Source organism: Vespula vulgaris, chromosome 7 (genome assembly GCF_905475345.1).
Source record: "Vespula vulgaris chromosome 7, iyVesVulg1.1, whole genome shotgun sequence".
In the NCBI taxonomy this organism is placed as follows: domain Eukaryota; kingdom Metazoa; phylum Arthropoda; class Insecta; order Hymenoptera; family Vespidae; genus Vespula; species Vespula vulgaris.
This window is the reverse complement of record NC_066592.1, coordinates 1,790,001-1,815,275: the sequence shown is the minus strand read 5'-3', so window position 1 is coordinate 1,815,275 and position 25,275 is coordinate 1,790,001. Positions and strand designations below refer to the sequence as shown.

At 34.3% G+C, this 25,275-nt stretch overlaps 1 protein-coding gene and 1 long non-coding RNA gene across 4 annotated transcripts in view; one reads left to right on the top strand and one right to left on the bottom strand.

The window, feature by feature from the left end:
• The window catches only part of LOC127065074 (ecdysone receptor-like), a 45,635-nt gene extending 26,031 nt beyond the window's left edge, over positions 1–19,604 (top strand). Inside the window, exons 2-5 of one of the 3 annotated variants that reach the window (XM_050996959.1) lie at positions 9,796–10,283; positions 10,609–10,872; positions 11,100–11,475; positions 12,817–19,604. In XM_050996959.1, coding sequence (XP_050852916.1) covers positions 9,796–10,283; positions 10,609–10,872; positions 11,100–11,475; positions 12,817–13,061 — 1,373 coding nt within the window. In that variant the 3' untranslated portion in view covers positions 13,062–19,604. Of the gene's footprint in view, positions 1–9,795; positions 10,290–10,608; positions 10,873–11,099; positions 11,476–11,796; positions 12,146–12,816 lie in introns of those variants that run through there. The other 2 variants (XM_050996958.1, XM_050996960.1) reach the window with 2 other exon arrangements.
• The window catches only part of LOC127065086 (uncharacterized), a 207,544-nt gene that overhangs the window by 43,801 nt on the left and 138,468 nt on the right, over positions 1–25,275 (bottom strand). The window lies entirely within an intron of this gene.

The window sequence follows — 25,275 nt, the reverse complement described above, 5'->3', positions numbered from 1 at the left end:
CTTCTCTGTTTTTGAAAATTGATAAGCCTTCGTGTGCACACGAAGATCAACAAGAATATTCATCGAATCTCATTTCCATCCAGATTCTCGCTTTTTAATGATCACGTATCTCCGTTTTATTTATTTATAATCGTCGATGATTCACGAGAATATATTTTGGTACAAACAACATTCTGATCGAACAGAAAGAAAGAAAGAAAAAAAAATCAAGAAAAAAGAGAAGGAATAGTAGTAGTAGTAGTAGTAGTAATAGTAATAGTAGTCGATTTCCGCGTGTCCTTGAGATTCTTCCGTTCTAAAACGCTATATAACACATTTTCGTTTGGTAACGAGAATTTTCAAAATGGCGTAGTAGCACGGACGTTGCCAGTTAGAAAACCAGCAGTGATATTCTATTTAGCTCGATTCGTGCGATTAAATACGGTGGAGATCTCTAATGTGGGTTAGTAGGCGTCGAACTCGTCGTATCGACGAAACTCGACCCTGTCTCGTCTTCTTCTTCTTATTATACTTCTTTTCATTTTCTTTTTTTTCTCTCTTTCTCTCATTTTCTCTCTCTCTCTCTCTCTCTCTCTCTCTCTCTCTCTCTCTCTCTCTCTCTCCCTCTCTATTTCTCACTTACTTCTTCTCCAATGTAAAATCTCGTATCTCGTGAAATAAAATCGATGCCTCGGTGAACGAGTTAATGGAAGTGAGAAAAAAGAGAAAAAGAGAGAGAGAGAGGAGTGATGAAGGGGGTGGGATGTGGGAGGGGTTGTCGGTGTCATTCGACGATGCAGTTCCGAAAGCGGAAGCTCTCTTCTTCGTTGCTCGATTACTCCCACGCGACTCAACAGGTTTTTTTCTCTCTTTCTTTTTCTTCTCATTTTTCTTCTGATTTTTTCTTTTCTTTTCTTTTCTTTTCTTTTTTCTTCTTTTTCTGTCTTTCTGTTTCTCCTCTTCCTCGGATAGAATCACCTTATAAAAGAAGAATTCGACGATAATAGCACGGAGAGAAAGAGTCAATAAGCGAGAAGTTTAACTTTAACAATATCTCTTAATTCTCACACGTGTTTTATAAATTGATACGCCATTTTGAAACAAAGAAACAATTTTATCTTCTATATTTAACCAAATGGCCGTTAGTCGAGTATTTCTTTATCGATCGAATGATTAAATACGTTTTCTTATTTAATTATTGAATGAATTTTTCTTGGAATCCCTTATACGTATATATGTATATATGTATATATGTATATATATATATTTGGATATTGCATTGATAAAAAAAGAAAGAATATTATAATTTAGTTTGGAGTGTTTCTTAATGTCACGTCTTCTTTTACCTCTCGGACGCCATTTTTGTCAAGATGGAGTCTATATTTGACTGTACAGCCATTAATCATATATTAACTTTATTGACTCAATTACATATGTCTTCTTATTAATTATTTAAACGAGTCGTTTTTAGAAATTTTTATTAAAAAAAAAAAAGAAAGAAAAATATAATTTTCTTGTCACCTTCCTTTTATATACATATTAGGTCAACGTTGATAATAAATCTATATAGTTTCTAAAGGGTTTAACTTCTTAGAAGCAATACGTATGCTCTTCCTGTTACTCTTTGTTACTCGACTTATAAATTCCACAAGCTTTAGACGTATTCAACGAGTATTTTGATTACCATGTAATCCCATTACTTTTACCAATCGTTACGTTCGCGACGCTTGTATATTTACCGTGTAAACGCTATGTTAATTTATCCGCTGTTGTTCATAATCGATCATGTCATTTATTTATAAAATAAATAATCACTCCTGACACCAGAAAATATTTAGCCTTATTTTGTATATACGCCTGTGTACGTGAGTCAATAAACTTATCAAAAACAAAGAAAGAAAAAAGAAGGAAATAAAAAGAGAACAGAAAAATGGCGGAGCCAACTACTTAGACATATTCGGAGATATTAACGTAAAACGTCATTTTGTTAAATTTATATTTAATTACTTGAAAATGTTTATTTTTCTCCTTCAATATATATGTATATACATATGCATATACATAATATATAGGTTAATGAGCTCACAGGAAAGAAAAAAAGAAAATGGAGCAACAAAATGGCGGAACTCCTGAGATAGTCATGTCGCGATACATAATGTAACAAAAAATGTGATGTACGATATAAAAAACAAAAAATTCATTTATTTCATTAGAATGTTCGTTGTTCCTCTTTTGCTTCTTTTCTTATCTTCGACTTTTTTTCTCACCTTCTATCCGGTACATTTTACCACTGTGGTCGAGTCTCTCATACTCTCTCCCTCTCTCTCTCTCTCTCTTTCTTTCTGTCTCTCTCTCTCTCTCTCTCTCTCTCTCTACGGTTCGTAGCTCGAGCGAAGGAAGAAGCAGAGCCAGCGAACGAGTGCGAGCACGCGCTCGCACATATATACAACATGACATGCACATATACCGCACATACACACGCTTACACACACATTACGACATATATACATACGCATACATATACGTACGCATACATATACGTGTAGAACGAGCCGCAACGGCAAGGCCAGGGCCGAGAGCGGTTGCTCGTTTTCTTGCGCAACCAGATTTCTTCTCGGATTCCACGCTCGCTCTAACAATCGCCGGACGACTCTCGGCACACACTTACGGCATGGCTGTTCTTCTCTTATATGGCGTTTATATCCGATGAGTTAGAAAGAGATGAAGATATACCTACCAACCTACCTACACATACGTATACATTTATATATATGTGTATGTATGTGGCGTGTGTACGTGCACGCGTGTGTATGATACTGTACATAGGACTGAGAAAGAGATCTCTCGAAGAATTCCGCCATTTTGTTGATGAAAGTATATCTAATAAAAAAAAAGAAAGTAATGTAGATAAAATATGTGTGTGTGTGTGTGTGTGTATGTGTATGTATGTATGAAAATTCTTTTCATTGGATATTTTAATGATAGTAACAACGATCTTATTAGATCTTTCTGAATACTTTCTGATCGAAAAATTTATCAGAGGAGTGTCCAAACTCTGTATCTTGAAGTTTCTGTCGCTTTTATCGTTTCTAGAGTTCTCAAGGATAGCATCGTAAAACGTTACGGTATTCGCCCGAATAGAAAAGAAAGAGAGAGAGAGAAAGAGAGAGAGAGAGAGAGACTGACTCGTTTAAAAGCGCCTTCACACACACAAACACACACACACATATATATATATAAACGAACACATTTCTCGCACACATTCGCGTTATAAACTTATTTTACGAGGACTTAGAAACCTTCCTACGGTTGCACAATTCGTCGGCAAATCGCATCGATAAAACGTTTTTAAAGCATGCGACTAAAAACGTGTAAAGATGTGTGGTGATACACGTAGAAACGATCCGAGTACGGATCCGAGTACGATCCATTCGATCGTTTGACTTATTTGGAGAGAAGATCCTACGTCACCGCGTCATGTCGCGCGTCACGTTGGCGAGATATTTCTTTCTCTTTCTTTCCTTTTTTTTTCTTCTTTTTTTCTAATTTTTTCCTTTATTTTTTTCCCTTTTTCTTTCTCATTGAGAAGAATGTGCGGAATTTAGAAGAAGAAGAAGAAAAGAAAAAAGAAAAAAAAAAAGGTAAAGAAGTAGAAATTTGTGACGATATTAAACGAGTGTCGGTCGTTTCGATATCCTGACCTTACGTAACAAAACGTTCTACAGTGATTTCATTTTGGACTGGATTGTGAACGGGGGAGGGGGAGGGGCTGGTAGGTAGGAGGGAAAGAAGGGGTGGTAGCAGTGGTGGGGACAGTAGCAGCATGAAAATCAAGAACGCTCTAGAACTTCGATCACGAACCACAAATCGATTGTTCTTATTAATTATTAATCGAAACGCTTGTTAAGTGTAAAGTTACAATATATATATATATATGTACGTGTGTGTGTCTGTGTGTGTGTGTGTGTAAATACACACATAACGTTTATATACTTAAATAAGTGCACGTACGTGCGCTACATTTTCATTCGCTCAGGCTCGTCACTTTTATATTAATCATTAAAGATATGTAAAGGATATTTAAATAAAAAAGAAATGCAGTATGAATTTAAAGTCGAAATAATTATTTATTTATTTTTCTTCGTACGTTTTCGTTAATTCGCAAGAACTTTGATTTACTTTTAATATATAAATACGTAAAATAGTTATACGTATACACGCATGTTACATTTTTGTTTCAAAGTTTCTTGGCATATATGATATTTCTTCGATGGCAATCGGGTTATAAAACGATGGACACGTAAAGACATAAAATTCTAACCGCATTTCTAATAAATAAACTTACGACGATCCTTTTTTAGAACTCGCGAAACGTGAGTACTTACTTAGTTACTTATTTACTTATTTTATCTTTAGGTAAGAGCGAATGTAAGATAGTAAGGAGATCGTACGCACGTTTCCGCGTACGTTCGTTCGATGACAATAAAGTTGAATAGGCATTTGAGAATTCGAAAGGGACACCGACATCGGTCACGGTGTGTGTTCTCTTTCTTTCTCTTTTTCTTTCTCTTTCTGTCTATTTCTCTTTCTCAACTCTTTTTCTCTCTGTGCGTGTTTTATGTTCGAACACGTAGGATACTTAAGTGGAACGAGTAAAAAGAAGATTCTTAACCTCACAATTATTTTCTTGGGAATATTTCTTCTTCTTCTTCTTCTTTTTTTTTCTTTCTCATGATTCATCATCGTCCAATGAAAATGATTCATCGATTAAAATGTAGGGATTGGATGGGATAGAGAGAAAAGAAAATTGATCTCCAGAGATTATTTCGTATCTTTTCAATATGGCGTCGCTCGTTCAAAGCGTACAATCCAAAATGGCGTACGTAGGAATGAGAATTCTATAGATAGAAGGGAAAAGGATATTTAGAAAAAAAAATTAAAAGAGAATAAATAAATAAAGGAATTGAGAAATTACAGATATTGTTCATATAACATTGTTTCAAAAAAATATATATATATGTGGGTGTGTATGTGTACTTAAAGTCTCTCGGGTACAACCACAAGATATAAATGTGTGTGTATATATATATATATATATATATATATATATATATATATATATATGTATATATGTATATATATATATGTATATATGTATGTAATCCCACCAATTTCTCAACTACTTTCGTATGCGATCATGTCAACTTTGTCGAAGCATCTCGAGGTCGTCATCCTCCATAAGTCCTCCTTTTCTCCTTCTTTTTTTTCTTCTATTTCTTTCTCTTACATGAACAATTCCGAAACTTGAGATTACGTTATCTGCTTTAAAATAATAATAATAAGAAGAAGGTGGTTACAATTTTAACGATTCTTCTTTTGTTCAAAGAATAATATTCAGAAAAAAAACAGTAGAAAATGAAGAAAAAAATAAGAAGAAAAAGAAAAAGAAGGATTATCAAATTAGTAAAAAAATATATATATATAAGAAGAAAAAGAAAAATCGAAAGAAGAGGAAATAGAGTAGAAAAGAGAAAGAGAGAGAGAGAGAGAGAAGGTAAGAATTCTTCGTCTGTGCGTTCATGTATATATATATGTGTGTGTGTGTAGGTAAAGCGAAAGAGAAGGCCGCTTGCACACACATACATATTGATGTAGTGTGCTACATGGGCCGGTAAACACACACACAGCTGCTCTCTCTCTCTCTCTCTCTCTCTCTCTCTCTCTCTCTCTCTCTCTCTCTCTCTACACACACACACACACACACACACAGAAAGATAGATAGAGAAAGAGAGAACGGCCCCGCAAGAGAGCCGAGCTCAGAGTCAAGGCCGCTCAGTGCTCCGCCGTGAGAGAGCTACTAACCAGCACGGAAACCTTGCTGAGAGAAGAGAGCCCCTAGTGGGAACTGGGAACTGGGAACTGGGAATGACGACGACGGCGACGACGACGACGATGACGACGACGACGACGACGACAACGACGACGAGGCGAAGAAAAAAATTTTGAGCTACTGCATAAACACATATATACACATACATACGTACATCGTATGTATGTATGTATGTATGTTTGTATAAGCTAATAATGAACATTTCGAACAAGATATTTCAATCGAAATGATCTTCCTAGTTCGAAAGTGTCTTTTTAAAAAAGGCCCACCCTCCGTCCCCTTTTCTCGTTTTTTTCTCATTCTTTCTTTCTTTCTTTCTTCTTCTTTTTTTCTTCTTTTTTACGCGTGTAAACTCATCACGCGAGACCTATTTCCGTCAACAACAACCCAACAACAACAACGATTCATTAGGGGTTGAGGAGGGGCCTCAGATTTATTCGAGGCCTTATGGAAAAGCGAATGTTTTCATACATATTTTTCGTTTTGTTCCAATTTATCGTCTATTATCGGATAGATTTTTTTGCTTTATCAATTTCTTTTTATATATTTATTTTTTAATTTTTTATTTATTTTTATGATAGTCATTTGAAAATTTTTATCGACTTTGCCTTGATTTTTTTTTCTTGTTTCTTTTTTTTTTTTTTTTTTACTTCGTTTGAATTTTTTTTATCGGTTAGCGAAGCACGCTGATTTATAAATGGCGTCGTCGAAGTTCTTCTCAGATCACGTGACACTATTCGTACGAGTTCTCTCATCCCTTGTTCTTCTTCTTTTTCTTTCTTTTTTTCCCCCCCCCTCTAAAAATCACACCTCGACTGTAGTGACAGTGACGATGAACTCTTATCATTTCTCAAAGTAAGAGATCCAAAATGCGAGTATCGTGTTTGGAAGGACAAGATTGATTTATAATCCATACGTACGTTTCTATGTTGTAAAATGTTCTCCTATCGTTTCGTATCGTCATAAAAAAAAAAAAAGAGAAAAATCAATTATCATATTAGAAAGTTCTCAATCTTTTACAAATGTTTTCCTTTTCTTTTTTTTTCTTTTTTTTTTTTTTTTTTTTTTTTTTTTATCGAACTTTTCTTAGATAATCATAAAATAAAGAAATTAATTATTTCGAAATTCTTTCTCGCGCGTTATAAAATGAATCAAAACTAGCATCGTTAATTTTCCATTGGATGTGTAAATAATTAACGATAAAAAATATCTCGAGATATGTATTATGTTATATGTGCGATTTGAACTGATTGAGAACCTCTGTCATGCTCCGTTCTCTTTCTCTCTCTCTCTCTCTCTCTCTCTCTCCCTCTCTCTCTCTCTCTCATCTTCGGTGTTCCGCATCAGCAAAAGAGAGAGAAAGATGGATACACCGCGTGCTGCGGCCTCTAGAAACCGAAGGAAAGTTACTGACCGCTTTGAAAACATTGACTTGGAACACTGAGACACTGACCGGGCCAAGTGGTCACTCGGTTATCATACTTCTTCCACGTTTCTTCAACGCTTCCGAACGTTTTCCTTCGTTTATCAACGATCATACTTTTCAAATCTTTTTCCAATTTGCCTTCGCTCACTTCTTTCTCTGTCACGTTACTTTTTTTCATTTGAAAAAAAGAAAAAAAAAAAAGAAAGAAAGAAAATCGCTATCGTCGAATACCCCTTATGGCATATCTCCACTTATAGTCATTTTCGTTAGAGACAAGAAAAAGAGAACGAATGAGAATAAAATAAAGTAATTAAAAAAAAAAAAAAAAGGAAAGAGACGAACCTAAGGACGAAATAAAACTGTCGATGGATTAAAAAAGGAAAGAAAAAAAGAAAAAGAAATAAATAAAATAAAAATGAAAGGTCAAGTTAGAGTGTCATCGGACGACATGATGCACGCGACATAGGAAAAGGGTCTCAAGTTGAGAATGACTGGTTGTCCTATTCTATCCATCTACCATCTATTCATCCATCCATCCATCCATCTATCCATCGAGCACGGTAAAACGGAGCAAGGTACGCGATTCGCTTGAAGCTACAAGGACGCGCGTTCCTTCTTGAATTGCTTGAAGAGGAGTGGAGAGGAAAAGAAGAGAAGAAGAAGAGAAGAAGAAGAAGAGAAGAAGAAGAAGAAGAAGAAGAAGAAGAAAGAAGAGGAGGAGGTAGAAGATAATGTATCGAAGGAAGAAGATACTATATAACAGAAAGAGAAAGATATAAAGAGCAAACAGGCAAATAGGAAAGGGGCTCCGTCACGTCCTCGATCCGTACCTGGCTATCATCCTGATGTTTAACACATATATACATGGATGGATAGATAGAGGTTTCTCAGTCAGTCCTCTTTTACCTACTACTACTACTATTACTATTACTATTACCACTATCACCAACATCATCAGCACTACTACACTACTGCTAGTATTATTACTATTACTACTACCATTACCATCACTACTACTACTACTATTACTACTACTACCTGTTGCTATGTATCTCTCTCTCTCTCTCTCTCTCCCTCTCTCTCTCTCTCTCTCTCTCTCTCTCGATATATATATATATCTATCTGACAAATAGTCTTGTGAGAAAAAGAGGGAAACAACAAACACATACGTACATACATACATATATACATATATATATATGTATATATATGTACAGCAGCAAACATACGAACATATATATATATATACGCATACAGATGAACAGATCAGGCCCCGTACTTTCACCGACCGTGACTTCTCTATCGCTTTGCGCGTTCCACTCGGCGAGTTTCACAGATAAAAGGGGGTAATAGAGACGCGTGACGATGTGTCGCCACGTAGGTTACTGGAACCCACTCGCCACGAATCCAACCCAACCGAAGAAGATGAAGAATAAGAAGAAAAAAGAAAAAGAAAAAAAGAAAAAGAAAAACAGGAAAAGGTGAAGGAGAAGTTTCCTTACGAACCTGTACATGAAATCTGCGAGTTACAACTACGAGTGTCAACCATAATTCCTCAACCTTCTAATATGCTCGCGCACACGAGCGAGCGAGCAAGCAAGCGAGCGAATGCTAGCTTGTTTGTCTCTGTCTCTCTCTATGTATGTGTGTGTCCTTTGTGCGTTGCACGCGTAATGTAACGTAACGTAATCCAATGTAATGTAATGTAATGTAATGTAATGTAATGTAATGTAACGTAATGTAATGTAATGTAACGTAATGTAACGTATCGTAATAACCGGAAATCTCTCACGTAGTCGAGTTAGATGTGGATTGCAAAACAATCTTTTATTCCACGTTGGATACTTGCGTACTCAACGTTTGTACTTATCTTGCTAAGTATATATCACTCTCTCTCTCTCTCTCTCTTTCTCTGTTTTTCTATCTCTATCTCTATCTTTCTTTCCATACGCATAAACTTTCGATTCGTCATGATCCGTGATCTTTGATCCTTCCTTCCTTCTTTCATTGATTGATTCATTCATTTATTCATTCATTCATTCACTTTTATGTTCGTTTCGAACTTGTACGGTTTATAGAGAAACTCGTGCCTATATATATATATATGTATGTATATATATACAATGCAGAATTTATCTGATCCATAATCACGAGATAAAAATAATCGAAATAAGATTTAATCGATTTGAGGAGTTGGGATGAATGGGGGGGGATGACATTGTACGAGCGATGTCGGCGTATAGAATTAATAGAAGGGATGATATCGAAACGAAATAAGAATTATAATAATAAAAGTTCGATCCTGACAAGATCCGATCTTAGCTCACTTACCTTTCGATGTCGAATCAAAACGAAAGAAAAAGAGAAAAAAAAAGAAAAATAAAAAGAAAAGAAAACAAAAAAGAAGAAAAATAAAGTTTCCCATTACGTGAATTAATTAAAATAAATTAAAGAAAAGGGGGATGAAAAATTTAACGATTGCATTTTATTCTGATTACAGGCAGGGATGAGCTCTCGCAGCCGGGTTCGCTTAACGGTTACGGAAGTGGTGGCGGTGGTGGAGGAGGAGGCGGCGGTGGAGGTGGTGGAGGTGGCGGAGGAGGTGGCGGAGGCGGTGGAGGTGGCGGAGGCGGAGGTGGAGGACCTGGTGGTGGCGGAGGTGGTAACGATGGTTGCGACGCAAGAAAGAAGAAAGGTCCAACGCCGAGACAACAGGAAGAACTCTGTTTGGTCTGTGGTGATCGGGCTTCTGGTTATCATTACAATGCACTCACCTGTGAAGGTTGTAAAGGTTTCTTTCGGCGCAGTATAACGAAAAATGCGGTTTATCAGTGCAAATATGGGAACAATTGCGAGATTGACATGTATATGCGCCGTAAGTGTCAGGAATGCAGGCTGAAGAAGTGTCTTACGGTTGGCATGAGGCCGGAATGCGTTGTACCCGAGTATCAGTGTGCGGTCAAGCGGAAGGAAAAGAAGGCCCAGAAGGTAGGGGTAAGATTTTCGTCCTCTTTCAAGCTTTCATTAGCAAGTTTGGTCGGGCGGTGTCCTTGAAGAAATTGGTAAACGTCCGAATCTGCTTCTTTTTTTTTTTATATGTTTTATGGAATAGCGATTAATTGTCGTTGTTGTCGTTGTCGTTTGATTGATTGATTGATTGGTTGATTGATTGATTGTTTGTTTGTTTGTTTTTTTTCTTTCTTTCTTTCTTTCTTGTTTCTTTCGGACATTGGCCAGCCCCGATCTCTCTCGTTCTTTCTTTTTTCCTTAACGAGAAACGTATTTTCATTGACGTGTTTTCTTATTCGATCAGGAAAAGGACAAGCCGAACAGCACGACGATGAACGGCTCGCCAAGTAGCGTCGGTGGTATGGGCAGCGATCAAGTAGGCGTGAAGATCGAACCGGCGGAGGCAGAATCGTTGTCGATGTCCGGTAGTAGCGGTATCCTCACCCCGGTTAGCCCTTATGGCTGCGTTAAGCCTATCAGTCCCGAACAGGAGGAACTGATACACAGGCTCGTTTATTTCCAAAACGAGTACGAGCAACCGAGCGAGGAGGATCTCAAAAGGATCACGGTATTTGGAATCTTCTTATTATATTGATAATTTGAAAAGAAAAAAAAAAGAAGAAAGTAACCGCGCGACGATTCGTGCTGTTTATCGTACTTAAGTTCTTACGAATTAATAACGATTATAATAACGATAACAATGATAATAATAATAATTTTTTTTTCTTTTTCTTTCTCTTTTTTGTTTCTTCTCCTCCCTCCATTTTTTTTTTCTTTATATTCCTTTTTGTTTAGCATCAACCGACGGAAGGTGAGAACCCCAGCGATTATAGGTTCAGGCACATCACAGAGATAACGATATTGACGGTGCAACTGATCGTCGAGTTTTCGAAAAGGTTACCCGGTTTCGACAAGTTGATGCGCGAGGATCAGATAGCATTGTTGAAGGCGTGCTCCAGCGAGGTGATGATGCTGCGAATGGCAAGAAAGTACGACGTACAAACGGACAGCATAATATTCGCGAATAATCAACCGTATACACGGGACAGTTACAACGTAGCCGGTATGGGTGAGACCATAGAGGATCTTTTACGTTTTTGCCGGCAAATGTACGCGATGAAGGTCAACAATGCTGAATACGCGCTACTTACGGCCATCGTAATATTTTCAGGTATTTCAGGCTGAATTGATATAATTAATCGTTCATCTTTTCTCCTCCTCCTCCTCCTCCTCCTCCTCCTCCTTCTCTCTCTTCTTTAATCTCCCTCTTTTTCTTAAATTCTCTTAGATATCCCAGTAGTAAAAAAAAAGAAAGAAAAACTTGAACAAAAAAATCTTCAAGTCTCTCTTTTAACCTTCGAGTAAGTTATGTTTGTTTTATTTTTCTTTTTTTTTCTTTTTTATATATATATATATATATACACACTACCTACCTATATAGCTACGTATACGGAGGAACAAGTTGTTAAATTTTTTTGATCGATGAATTTAGCAAAGGAAGAAGATTAAACGAACAATATACATACATACGTCTCAGAGAACTACTGTATAACGTATAAATGGCGAGGATAGTAGTAAATCGATCGAAACTGATGGAAGCATTACCGGGGCCAATCCCATCCTTCACGTTGCTAGATAACGTATCGAACGTACCTTCTACCCGTCTCGCCTTGATTTATCGATTGGCTTATATAAATACCTCTGGATTCTGTTGAGCGTAGAGAAACAGAGAGAGAGAGAGAGAGAGAGAAAGAGAGAGAGAGAAAGAGGGAGAAAGAGAGAGAAGATCGGTCCATTTTGAATATGCCCTATCTTTTGTTGTTGTCTCTTCGTCTCCCCTCCTACCCTTCTATCATCTAAGTAAGTGATATATATATATATAATATACTATATATATACTATATATATGTGGTATATACAATGTCCAAAAAGATTGGGACCCAACTTTTATTTCGTATTATTGAGATCAAATAGACGAAAAAAAAAAAATTGATACAAACTTACGTCGAAAAATGTTTTATTCAAGAGATACATACGCTTTCAAAGATATTTACGATTTATTACGACAATTATAAAAAATGTTGGAGAATTCCTCTTCCATTCAAGCTTCCTTCCATTCATCGAATTAATTATTGCCGAACTCTTTCAAATATTATTCCAACTCTATTGGAAATAATTTAGTAAGTGCATTTTCAATAGATTCTCAAAGTTCGTCTTCCATAAACTATAACTTTCATTGAGACTTATGATTATATATATATATATATACAAAAGAAAAAAAGAAGATAGAAAATGTTGGAATATTTTTGATAATTGCCAAAACGAATCATAAGTATCTTTAAAAGCATATATAAGTTTGTAGGAACTTTTCGTAGTATTGTTTTGGTCCCAACTTTTTTTGGACACCCTTGTATATATATATAGATACGTATGAATACGTACATAGGTCTCATTGAAAAAACAACGTTTTTTTATGTTTCAATTTTTTTTTTTTTTTTGTTATTTCCAATAGAGAGGCCAAACCTGATGGAGAGCCGGAAGGTCGAAAAGATTCAAGAGATATATTTGGAGGCCCTTAAAGCGTACGTCGACAATCGTCGTAGACCGAAGTCCGGTATAATATTCGCCAAGTTGTTGTCAGTATTGACGGAACTACGGACCCTCGGCAATCAGAACAACGAGATGTGCTACAGTCTAAAGTTCAAGAACAAAAAGCTGCCAGTTTTCCTCGCCGAGATCTGGGACGTGGGGACCTAGTTTCCTCGTTGCCGATCGCCGGTCTGCGCGCCGGTCGGCTGAATGTGTCTGTTTTATTCGAAAATTGTGGCTCGCGCATCGACGCGACGACACGACGAGCAAGAGCAAGAGCAAGAGCAAGAGTTAAGAGCAAGAGTTAAGAGCAAGAAGGACGAGCAACGGCACCGAGCAAGAGGATTAGCAAATGGGAGTGTGCGAGTGAGCGAGTTAGCAAACGAGTTAGCGAACGAATGATGCTACTTAGCTAGCGAAAGGAATAAAAGAAGAAGGAGAAGAAGAAGGAGAGAGAAAGAGAGAGAGAGAGAGAGAAAAGAAAGAAAAAAAGAAAGAAAGAAAGGAGATTGAAAAATGCAAGAAGGACGATATGCTCGACTCCTGTACTAGTGTGCACCACTATGCCACTGCCTCTCTCAGGCATTTCGCGATTCGACTTCTTCGTGGGCTTCTTTTGCCTGTTCATTCGTTATACAAAATACCACACAACACAAATAATAACTTTTGCTTTCTTCGTCGACGACAGAGCGGGGAGGATAAATGGGAATAGGAGGAGAAGGAGGAGGTGAGGGAGGGGACGATGATCGTTGTTGTGTTTGTCGATCGACGGTCGACGTAGCCTTCTTCGTATGGAAGATAAAAGGTGGAAGAATCGTCATTGAAAAAAGAAGATTAAAAAAGAAGAAAGATAAGCAAGGGAAATAAAAAATTGATTATGAAGATTGTGACGAGAAGGACGACGAGGACGACGACGACGACGAAGACGACAAAAAGTAAAGTAGATCGGATGATGGTATCTACTTGTTGAAGAAAGGAAGGAAGGAAAAGAGATGGTGAAAAGTAAAAAAATAAAGAAAGAAAGAAAGAGATAAAGAGATAAAGGGGATTGAAACCACGAGGTGTCTTTGGTTTCGAAGAAGAACAACAAGGCAGTGGCGAGGCACCCAGGCTGTGATACGTAGAGACAGTACAGAGACTATATAAGGAACTAACTACAGTTATATTATTACTATATCTCCTACCTGACTACCCCTTGAAATCGATATGTAAATGTAAACGTGTTATGTATAAGGCATGATCCATAGGGCGCGATGTGTTGTTTAACCGAGAGTATAAGGATGAGAAGAGGTGTTGATAATGATGGTAATGGTGATTATGATAATGATAATGATGATGATGATGATGATGATGATAATGATGATGATGATCATGATGATGATGATGATGGTGATGATGATGATGATGAATTATAATCGTATGTTGATCAGGGAGAGAAAGAGAGAGAGAGAGAGAGAGAGAGAGAGAAAGTGTGCGTGCTGATTAAGAGAAAAACAAAACAAAAATAAAAAAAAAAATACACAAAACACAGTGTATATCTTTTACGCGTCTGTACTTCCGCGTGCGAGTTTGTTATTCTCTATTATGCGCGTGTTTTTGTGTGTATGCGAGATTATGCGTCCGTCTTCTTCTTTTCGTGCAGATTGCAAGAAATGAGAGAGAGAAAGAGAGGTAGAGAAAATGACAGTGTGAGAGAGAGAGTGTGCGAGAGAGAGAGAGAGAGAGAGAGAGAGAGAGAGGGAGAGGGAGAATGAAAGAAAGAAAAAGAAAAAAGTAAACGAAAGGGAAAGAAAAATTTTTTGCCGTGCCGGAGACGATTAAATAAAATGAATGCTTTTTGAGAAGGGAAACAAAAACGAAAAAGGAAAAAAAGAAATATATATATATACATACAAACAAAAACAGAAAAAAAAGGGGTAGAAAACTCAGTGTTGTTGTTGTACGGCGTTTCGGGCCGCTGTTGAGCAGCGCCGTGTTGAGGGTTGAGAAAAGGGGGTGGGGATTGGGGGGAGTGGGCGAGCGAGCGGAATGATGTGCCGTGCATGTGAATCGAGCGCGAAGATAAAAATACGATATACATAATAATACCATAGAGTCTATTATATCACACACATAGCATAATATATTGCTAGCATCTACGCTGTTTGTACGAAGGGACAACAAGAGTTGATAAGGAAAAAGGAGGAGGAGGAGGAGGTGGTGGACGACAAAAAAAAAAAAAATTACAAAAAATATTTGGAAAAGATGGTGCGCGAGAGAGAGAGAGAGAGAGAGAGAGAGAGAGAGAGAGAGAGAGAGAATGATGACGAATGTACGAAATATTTAGAGAAAGTGATCGAGAGAGAGAGAGAGAGAAGATGATGAATGTACGAAATATTTAGAGAAAGTGATCGAAAGAGAGAGAAGGGGGAATGAATATTGAATGAAAGAATGAGAGAGAGAGAGGGTAAGAATGAGAACATTAGATGGGATTTGATCGAGGAGAATGTTGAGGCCATAGACGGAATATTATACGAAAAGGGGTAAGAGAGGTTGAGGATTGATGAGAAAGGGGGATGATGTGAGATTGATATAGAAGGAGAGGAGTGGCAAAATAAAGGAGGGATGTGAAGAAGATGGAAGATGGTCGACGAATAATGTAGTAGACAATGTAGGAAGTAAGTATGTAAGCGAGGCTAGTTGGTAGTAGGTTGTAGTAAATCAGTCAAGCTAGGATAGGTGACCGAGTCAAGTGCAAAGCCTTGTGCCTTCAGCAGCGCGGACATCGGCTCACCGACAAACGAGAACGTGAAATTTAACCGTCCGTTTTAATTTTTTAATAAAATCAACAAAAAAAAAAACGTCGTAAAATATTGTAAATCCGAGTACGGAAGGAGTTCGTTAATGTAACGTTATTACTAGGCGATGAGAGAGAGAGAGAGAGAGAGAGAGAGAGAAAGAGAGAGAGTGAGTGAAAGAGAGAAAGAGAAAAATTGGAAGAATGAAAGAGAGAGAGAGAGAGAGAGAAAGAGGGGCGGAATAAAAAAAAGGGCGTGTGAAAAATAATGGACGAGAATTATTAAATAAGAATGAAAGTTATAAGATTGTGTAGATAGGAAGGGTTGAATCAGTGGGAGAACAAAAGCAAAAAAAAAAGTATAAAGGAATTATTGATATTAGTCTGAATGGATTGTTTTTCTTTTCTTTTTTTTTTCTCTATCTTTTTTTTCTCTTCGATTTCTTTCTTTCGTTCTTTTTTTTTTTTTTTTTTTTTTAAATTCTTTTCTACAATTTTTTTTCTATGTCTATTCTTTGTCTTTTTTTTCCCCTTCAAAGCTACAAGCAAGTGTTGAAAACAAAATAGGAAACATAACAAGAGGCTAAGGGTTAGGGAAACTCGATGACGCGCGCAGGTTCCTCCAGACGTCTCTTTAAAGCTATAATATGCTGCGAACACGATTTGATAGAGAAAGAGAGAGAGAGAGAGAGAGAGAGAAAGGCGCCAGTATTATTATTACAAACATACTCGATCGTTGAAATAAATGGAAGAATGAGAGAGAGAAGCTACAAGAAAATAAATTGCATACATATACTGGATGGAAGAAAGAGGACAAAGAAAGAAAGAAAGAAAGAAAGAAAGGAAAAAAGAAAGCTAAAGTAATAATGTACGAAGGTTGACCTGACCTGATTGTCGGTAAAGGAGCCATTTTGTTTTAATGTCACAAGCACGCGACCGTCTTATTAATAAAATGGCATACGTTCTTCATTAAATCCGCGATCGAAAGCAAAATTTAAAAGGAGAAAGAGAAGAAGATGAAAAAAAAATTAATAATAAATAAATAAATAAATAAATAAATAAATAAATAAATAAATAAATGAATGAATAAATAACTAAAAATACTTAAATGCGAAAAAGAAAAAAAAAAGAAGAAGGACAAGAGCTTGGTATAGGATTTAAAAAAAAAAAAAAAAGAATTATGAAGGACGGTTCTCTCGAGTCCACGCACAAGTTGACATTTGTCTCACGAAAGTCCGATTTTATGGAATAATTGTAAACACAGATTAATACAAAAGAAAGAGATAAAGAGAGAGGAAAAAGGAAAGAGGGAAAGTGAGAAAGAAAAACAAAAAAAAAAGGACGAAGAAGTGAAATCCAAAAGTGAAGAAGAAAAGAAAAAAGATATAGCACACACACGTACACACATATATACACATACACCCACTCGAGAGAGAAACGGAGAGAAAAGAGACAGAGAGAGAGAAATAGAGCGAAAGAAAAAAAAAAGAAAGAAATTTACACACACGCGTTGTCATAAAGATACAAAGTACACTAAGAATTCTCGATGTTGTAACACTGTAATTCTATGCTATTATAACTGATTGTACGCAGTTGTTATTCCGTAGTAAGTACCACGCAAGTTTTAACGAAAAGATTAAAAAAAAAAAAAGCAAATAAAAAAAGAAATAATAATAATAATACTAATACGAACACTACGTTATAAATTTCTGTGACGTGTAATAACGAGCGCGAGAGAGAAAGAGAGAGAGAGAGAGACAACACGGGCGTTTTGATGTGTGAAATTTATTTGAGAACTACAAAAAACAAAGGAGAGAAAGAGTGAGAGAGAGAGAGAGAAGAAAGAATGGAAGAAAGCAAGAATGAAAGTGGCGTGACTGATAAAGTAAATATGTGTAAGAAAGATGGAACGTGTATAGTGACTGCCGCGTGTAAGTACTTTTGTCAAAATTTATTTTTTTCAAAGAGAAAAAAAGTGGAGAAAAAAAGAAAAGGGAGACCGAGCAAAATACTAAGAGCATGCATAATAATAATAAATAATAATAATAACGATAAATACTACTACTACTACTAATAATAATAATAATAATAATAATAATAATAATAATAATATTAATAATAATAATACATAATAATAATGATACATAATAATACATAATAATAATAATGATACATAATAATAATAGATAATAATAATAATAATAATAAAAATAATAAAAAATAATAATAATAATAATAATAATAATAATAATAATGTAACGCAATCGAACAGAAGATATAAAAGTCCCAGGTTTCCATACATAGAACGGTGAAAAAAATTCAAACGGATCATTTTTTGACGAGGGCAACCAATCAACAGTCCTCTATAAAACAGATAAAAACCAAAAAGCGAAGGGAAGGAGAACGAAAAAAAATACGAATAGAAAAGAAAAACACAATGTGTGAATGAGAGTGTCTAAGATAAAACACAAGAAATTGAAAAACGCGCATCATCGTCGTACACACACGCACGTGTCTATCGTGTTTAACTATTATTCAAGATTATTATACCTCTGTCGAAGTAAATTAAAAGTTAAAAAGTAAAAAAGAAAAAAAATGAAAAAAAAATGGAAAAAAGAAAAGAGCGAAAGGAAAAAAAGAAGGAAAGAAAAAATGAACGAGAAGGGTGATGAAATAACGCACGCGTTGAAAGGACGAGAGTCTAAAAAAATGGAGCAAAAAAAATCACATAAATAAATAAATAAATAATTGAATGATTGATTGATTGATTGAATGAGTGAATACAAAGAAATAAATAAATAATAAACGGAAAAATTATAATAGAAAAATAGAAGCGACAAATCGAAAATTAGAAGTTACAACATGGGGTTGAAAGAAAAAGAAAAAAAAAGAAAAGAAAAATTGAAAGAAAGCGTAGCAACGTTACAAACATAATAAAAAAATTCTCTTACGAACGTAGAACAACAACAACATCAACAACAACAAGTAATTGTAATTAAAAAGGAAAAAAGAAAAGGAAAATTTGTTCGTTATTGGCACAAATATCGATTGATTGATCGATCAATCGATCCCTCTCCTACACGATATATACATCATCGACGACCGGATCTATGAAAGAGCGTTCGTTCTTTCCTCTCGAAGCAGAGGAAGAAGAAAAAGAGGAAGAAAAAGAAAACCCTTCGCGCTATGTTCGATAAACAACAAACGTAACCTCTCTTTCCGTGCTAGAAATGTGCACGGATGATTTATCTTTAATTAGAAAAGATTTCTGGATGATAGATAAGGCGTGACACGCACGATTTCGGATCGACGTCTCTCTTCTATATATATATATATATACATATGTATGTATAAAAAAAAATAATAATAAAATAATAAAATATATACATGAAATATATATATATATATATATATATATATATATATATGTATATATTTATAATTACAAATAAAAAAAGAAATATCTGATAAAGAGGGTGACACGGGATTGATCGACAAAGGGAAAGAAAGAGAGAAAAAAAAGAGAGAGAGCGAAAGAAAAAAAGATAAAAAGTAAATAAATGAAAAAAAAAACAAAGAAAAAATAAAATAAAATAAAATAAAATAAAATAAAATAAAATGAAACCGCCAAGCGATAGGCGGACACTGCCACACCGCGAGGAGTGTATTAAACGCGAAAAACACCATAGGAGGGAATAATGTTTTAAGTGTATGAGACACTCGAAGAAAGATTGGGAACCCGGTTTAATCAGAATTCTTGTGAAAAGATAGAAAAGGAGATAGTACGAGAAAAGAACATGCGTATGAAAGAGAGAGAGAGAGAGAGAGAGATAAAGAAAGAAAGAAACTATCATCGCCATTGTCATTTCCGATCGCTTGCAATTTTGTCGCTTCAATCTCGTCGATAAAAAAAGTGAGTGAGAGAGAGAGAGAGACAGAGAAAAGAAAAATAAAACAAACTGAAAGATAAAAGAGAGAAACATATTTTTGATCAATCGAATAATCTACTATATGGATATAACACAGACACATACACACACACCCGTACACACATATATATATACATAAACATGTTACATATTCTAATACACTTAATTCTGCACGCGCACGAAAAATCATTCTTTGTTATTAGGGAATGAGAGAACTCGAGAATCGTCATTTTTGAAATTACCACGCGCACAGTCACCGCCATTTTGAAGGAAAAGATGTATATGAGAATGAGAGAGAGAGAGACAGAGAGAGAGAGAAAGAGAGAGAGAGAGAGTGTGAGTGAGAAGTGAGAAAGTGAAAGAAAACGTGACATGATTTCGCGTGCGACATATTGCCTATTATTAATTATACGCTCGTATCATTAGCAAGGTTTATTACCCTCCCCTCGTTTCTCGATAAACATTTTTTATTTTTTTTTTTATTTTTTTATATATATATATATATGTATAATGTTCGAATCGGAGGGGAGGGAACGGATCGAAAAGGGGATTAGAGGAAAAAAATAAGAGTGTGAACCCGTTCGTTCGATTCTTTCATATAAATAATATTGTATTAATAAAGCATTGCGTCTCTCTAAAGGGCTGGTCGTAGTATGTTGAAAAAAAGCAGCAACAACAACAACAATTATTACTACTACTACTACTACTATTGTTACTACTACTACAACAACAACAACAAGAAAAACAATTCGAACAGTACCGTCTATCTAGCCTCTTATTTGCAAAATTAGGTGTTATATTTAAAAGAAAAAAAATAAATAAATAAATAAAAATTGTAAGAAAAAGAAGATGAAGAAGGGAAAGGGTAGATAAATTGAAAGGAGTGAAAGAGATAAGAAAATTAAGGATCTCTTTCGACGATTAAATTTAATTAGGACAAACGAAAAAATTAATTCGTGCTTCCACCGTCGAGGGCGACCATTCACAGTTAATAATTTTTATTCGATCATTTGCTCGTTTGTTTGCTAGATTCTATCGATCTCGATCTCGATTATCATGACCGTATTTCTTTTTTCTTTCTCTTTCTCTCTCTCTCTCTCTCTCTCTTTTTTTTCTTAAAAATAAGAAATTTTACGTTTTTTGGTGATTTAGGCTAATAACCAAAGCAAAGACTGTGCAATAAGTATTAGAAAAAAAAAAATGTTACATATACATACATATATGTAACACGTTTATATATATATATATATATGTACATATATATATATATATTATAGTATATATAAATTTGGCATATTAATTCTAAGTTTTTCTATTTTATTTTTTTTCTCTTCTCTTCTTTTCTTCCTATCTTTTTTTTTTTGGATTTTTTTGTTTTTGCTTTTTAACTCTGCCCTCTGAGAAAGAGGGTGTGAAAGGTCCGTCGCGTTCGGTGAGAGCACGAGAAGGACTGATAAGAAATGTTCGGAGTGTTCGAGAGTGAAAAAGAGAGAGTGAGTGAATGAGTATGTGTGAAAAGAGAGAGAGGGAAAGAAAGAGAGAGAGAGAGAGAGAGAGATTGAAAGATTGAAAGATAAAAAAGAAACGTTTCGGAGAGTAAAGTTAAAATAATTTAAAGTAAAGCAAAGTAAATAGGGAAAAAAATTACGAGGGAAAGGAGAGAAAGAAAAAAGATCCAGAAAAGACGTCGAAAAAAAGAAAATAAAGGCTACATAAGAAGGGGAAAGAAAGAGAATATGTAGAGAAGTAAAGGGAAAGGAAAAAGGGATTATAATAAAATAATCGTTAAGGCTGCTGCATTCCCTAAAAATTGTCACGAACCGTCGACGGCAGGTTGCACTTTTTTATTCGTTCGTTCTTTTTATTATAATTATTATAATTATTATAATTATTATTATTATTATTATTATTATTTTATAATTATAATTATTATTATTATTTTCTTTTTTTTTTTAAATAATAAAAATATCAAACCACAAAAAAGAAAAGAAACAGAATTAAGAAATTAAAATCCACGTTAGCCTACGTATATTTTGAAAATCTTATTATCATTATTATTATTCTTATTGTTATTATTATTATTATTATTATTATTATTATTATTATTATTATTATTATTATTAATATTATTATTATTATTACAATCTTTCGTGCGACTTAAAGAGTCACGATTTTAGAAAGCTTCCCTTTATCGAGATCGACGCCATCCCTTCGAGCGCCTTAATCAATAATGTTGCGTCGAAAATATTTTCGAGATACTGTTCGATATCACACATTGAGAATTGTACATATGTATAACTTAAATATATATATATTATATATATATATATAATATATATAAATATCTTATATTAGAAAATTTCTCTCTCTGAACATAATTTTTCTAATTTGATGTTTCATTCGTGGTACGCGAAGAAAGAAAATAACCCTCCATTCGTTTACCCGGCTTGTTGAATATTTTTATCTCTTACATACACACACGCACGTGTCTATACATATAGGTGTGTGTGTGCGTGTCTGTGTGTGTCTGTGTGTAAATATATCTATTGAAAGCATTCTTCGAAAACCGGGTCGTGTTTGCTTTGATAAGTTTTACATTTTTAGATTATTATAATAATAATAATTATTATTATTATTATCATTATTATTATTATTATTATTATTATTATTATTATTATTATTATTATTATTATTATTATTATTATTATTATTATTATTATTACTGTATTATTCCCTCTCCTCGTCGTGTTATATATATATATATATATATATATATATAGCGTGTTAATTATTATTAATATTAATATTATTATTATTATTATTATTATTACTCTTATTATTATCATCATTATTATTATTAATATTATTATTATTATTATTATTATTATTATTATAGATGACATATCACGATTTAAATAGAAACAACTATTCACAATCGTACGCATTAGCTTCGTTGTTCACTTGCGTACTATACATACACGTACAGTTTAGGGGATTTAATCGAAAAGGAGAAAAAAAAGAAAAGAATGAAAAAAGGAAATGGAATAAACAAAATTTATTGTTGAAGCGATCTCGATTACATATAATTGGATCTTAGGATATTTTTAAGCATAGAGAAACAGTGGGAGAGAGAAAGAGAGAGAGAGAGAGCGAGAACGAGAAAGAGAGAGAGAGAGAGAGAGAGAGAGAGAGAGAGAGATGATTCGTTTTTTATTATTGTTATAAAAAATTGTGAAAAAATAATAATCCCTTTTTTTCGTACGTACTCATCGATTTAAATATCTTCCTCCGCGCGTCTCGAGTTTTTTGCATTTTTATTCTCAAAAAAAAAAAGCTGATCTCTTTTATCTCTTTGCGAGATATTTAAAAAAAAAAAATAATAAAGAAAAAAATGGAAAAAAAAGAAGAAAACAAAAAAAGTAATAATAATGAATGAACGAACGAATAAATAAAATTAATAAGTAAATAAAAGAGAACAAGTCTTGATATTAATATGTATCATTAAAAATGGATTTAAAGCGAAAGCAAACGAAACCAAAAGAAAAAAGAAAACGAAAAGATAAAGAAAGGATAAAATACAAATTGTTAATATTAACTCGCTTAACGCTCTTCTTTAAAACTGCTGTCTCGCGCGGCCAGTACTGAAAAAATAACGGAAAAGAGAAAAACAGAAAAAAAAAATAGAAAAAAGAAAAATAAAGAAAAATAAAAGAAAATAACAATAATAATAATAATAATAATAATAATAGTAATAATAATAATAATAATTCGTCGTTTGTATTATAATTTTCGAATTTCTGACACGGTGCTGCAATATGCGCGATGAGACAATTATTATCGACCTCTTTCGATAATAAAACACATATATATATATATATTCGATATTATCTATTAATAAATAAATAAATGAAAAAAAAAAGAAAAAGAAACGTTTATGATTAAAATTAAAATTTGTTAGTTGAAACGCGACAGCGAGGCCCATATATTTCACGAAATACAATTTCACGCTTTAATCTGTATAAATTTAACGTTAAAGAAAGAAATAAAGAGAGAGAGAGAGAGAGACAACAATGGCGCGTATTCGAAAAATAAAATGGCGAGATCAAGATGGCCGCCGAGCTAACGAAAGAATCACGATGCATGAGAAAACTCGTTCTTTTTTTTTCGCCATGATCCCCACGTGTTCTAATAAAAAGTCAAAAGGGGAAAAAAGAAAACGAAAGAAATACGAAAGATATTCGAAGTACACGATAAAGGTACTCGACGGGCGAGGGGGTGGGACGGGGCCGGAAGGAGAGGGATATTAGATGTACGAAATGAGAGGAAAAAATAATAAATGTTGGAAAAAGGAAAAACGGAAGATACAAATTATGCAATTCTACGATCACTGCCATGGGCGTTAAAAATCGTTTGACGTCGATTTCGCTTTCCCTAATTAAGACGTCGTTGTCGTTTTTCTCTCCGATAACCGAATACCAAACAACAACAACAACAACCACAACAACAACAATCGAAAACAGCAATGAGCAGTAAAATGTGGAAAAAATGAAAAAAAAAAAGAAAATTGGGCGAAAGGCTACATTTAAGGAAATGGAAGAAGAAAAAAAGTAATCGAAATAATGCGGAGGATTGAGAAAAAAAAAGGAGAGAGAGAGAGAAAAGAAGGAAAAAAAATTAAAAGCAAAAAAAAGAAATTAAAGAAAAAAATTAGAACAAACAAACAAAAAAAAGAAAAAGGAACGAAGGAAGAAGAAATGATCTTCGAACAAAAAAATGAATAATTATGCGAATTAATATGCGAAGCCCGCTAGAGTTCAAAAGCCCTTTACGCGGACGCGGGCCGATCGTTGTTCATAATACTGCCAAGCGTGTAAACTCGAGAGTTCTCTCTGTGTGTGTGTGTGTGTGTTTTATTTTATTTTATTTATTTTTTTTTTTTTTTAATAAATTAAACTAAAAAAGAAAAAAAAGGAAAAAAAAGTAATAATACTCCTCCACGAATAATATAAGCGCGGAAATATTAAAACGCTCGCACGCGTAAGTACACGCAGTACGAGCATACGACACGAGTATACAAAAAAAAGATTAAAATAAAAATAATAATAATAATAATAATAATAATAATAATAATAATAATAATAATAAATTAAATAAATAAATAAAAACACATGGGAAATTAATAAGAACGCGAGCGTAATTTCGCTGATACGTACTAACACACGAGGGTCACACGTTAATACACACAGACATACACCATACGTTAACACATTCAAGGGAAAAATTTATATAAAACAATTCTGTATTTTCACGCTTTGACAGAAGGTATTTTTTAAGGGCCTTTCGATCCTATATTTTTTACACCCCCTTTTATTGTCACCTTGTATTATAGTCGAGATTTTCTGATTCATCGTCTTTGTTCATTCATTCCGAATGTTTTATTCCTTTTTTTTTGATCCAATTCTCAAAGCTCGGTCAAAAGCTGATATTAAACGATTTTTTTGTTCTTTTCTTTTTTCGATTCTTCTCATTCGTAAAATCGTCGTCTTCGATATCGTTATGGAAAAAATTCGCGTACGAGAACTCATCGTCTATGTATTGTTGTCGTGTTCGTCGTTATATTTTTGTAAATACGAAAAGAAAGAAAAAATTAACGAAACGAACTAATCTTCAAAATCTT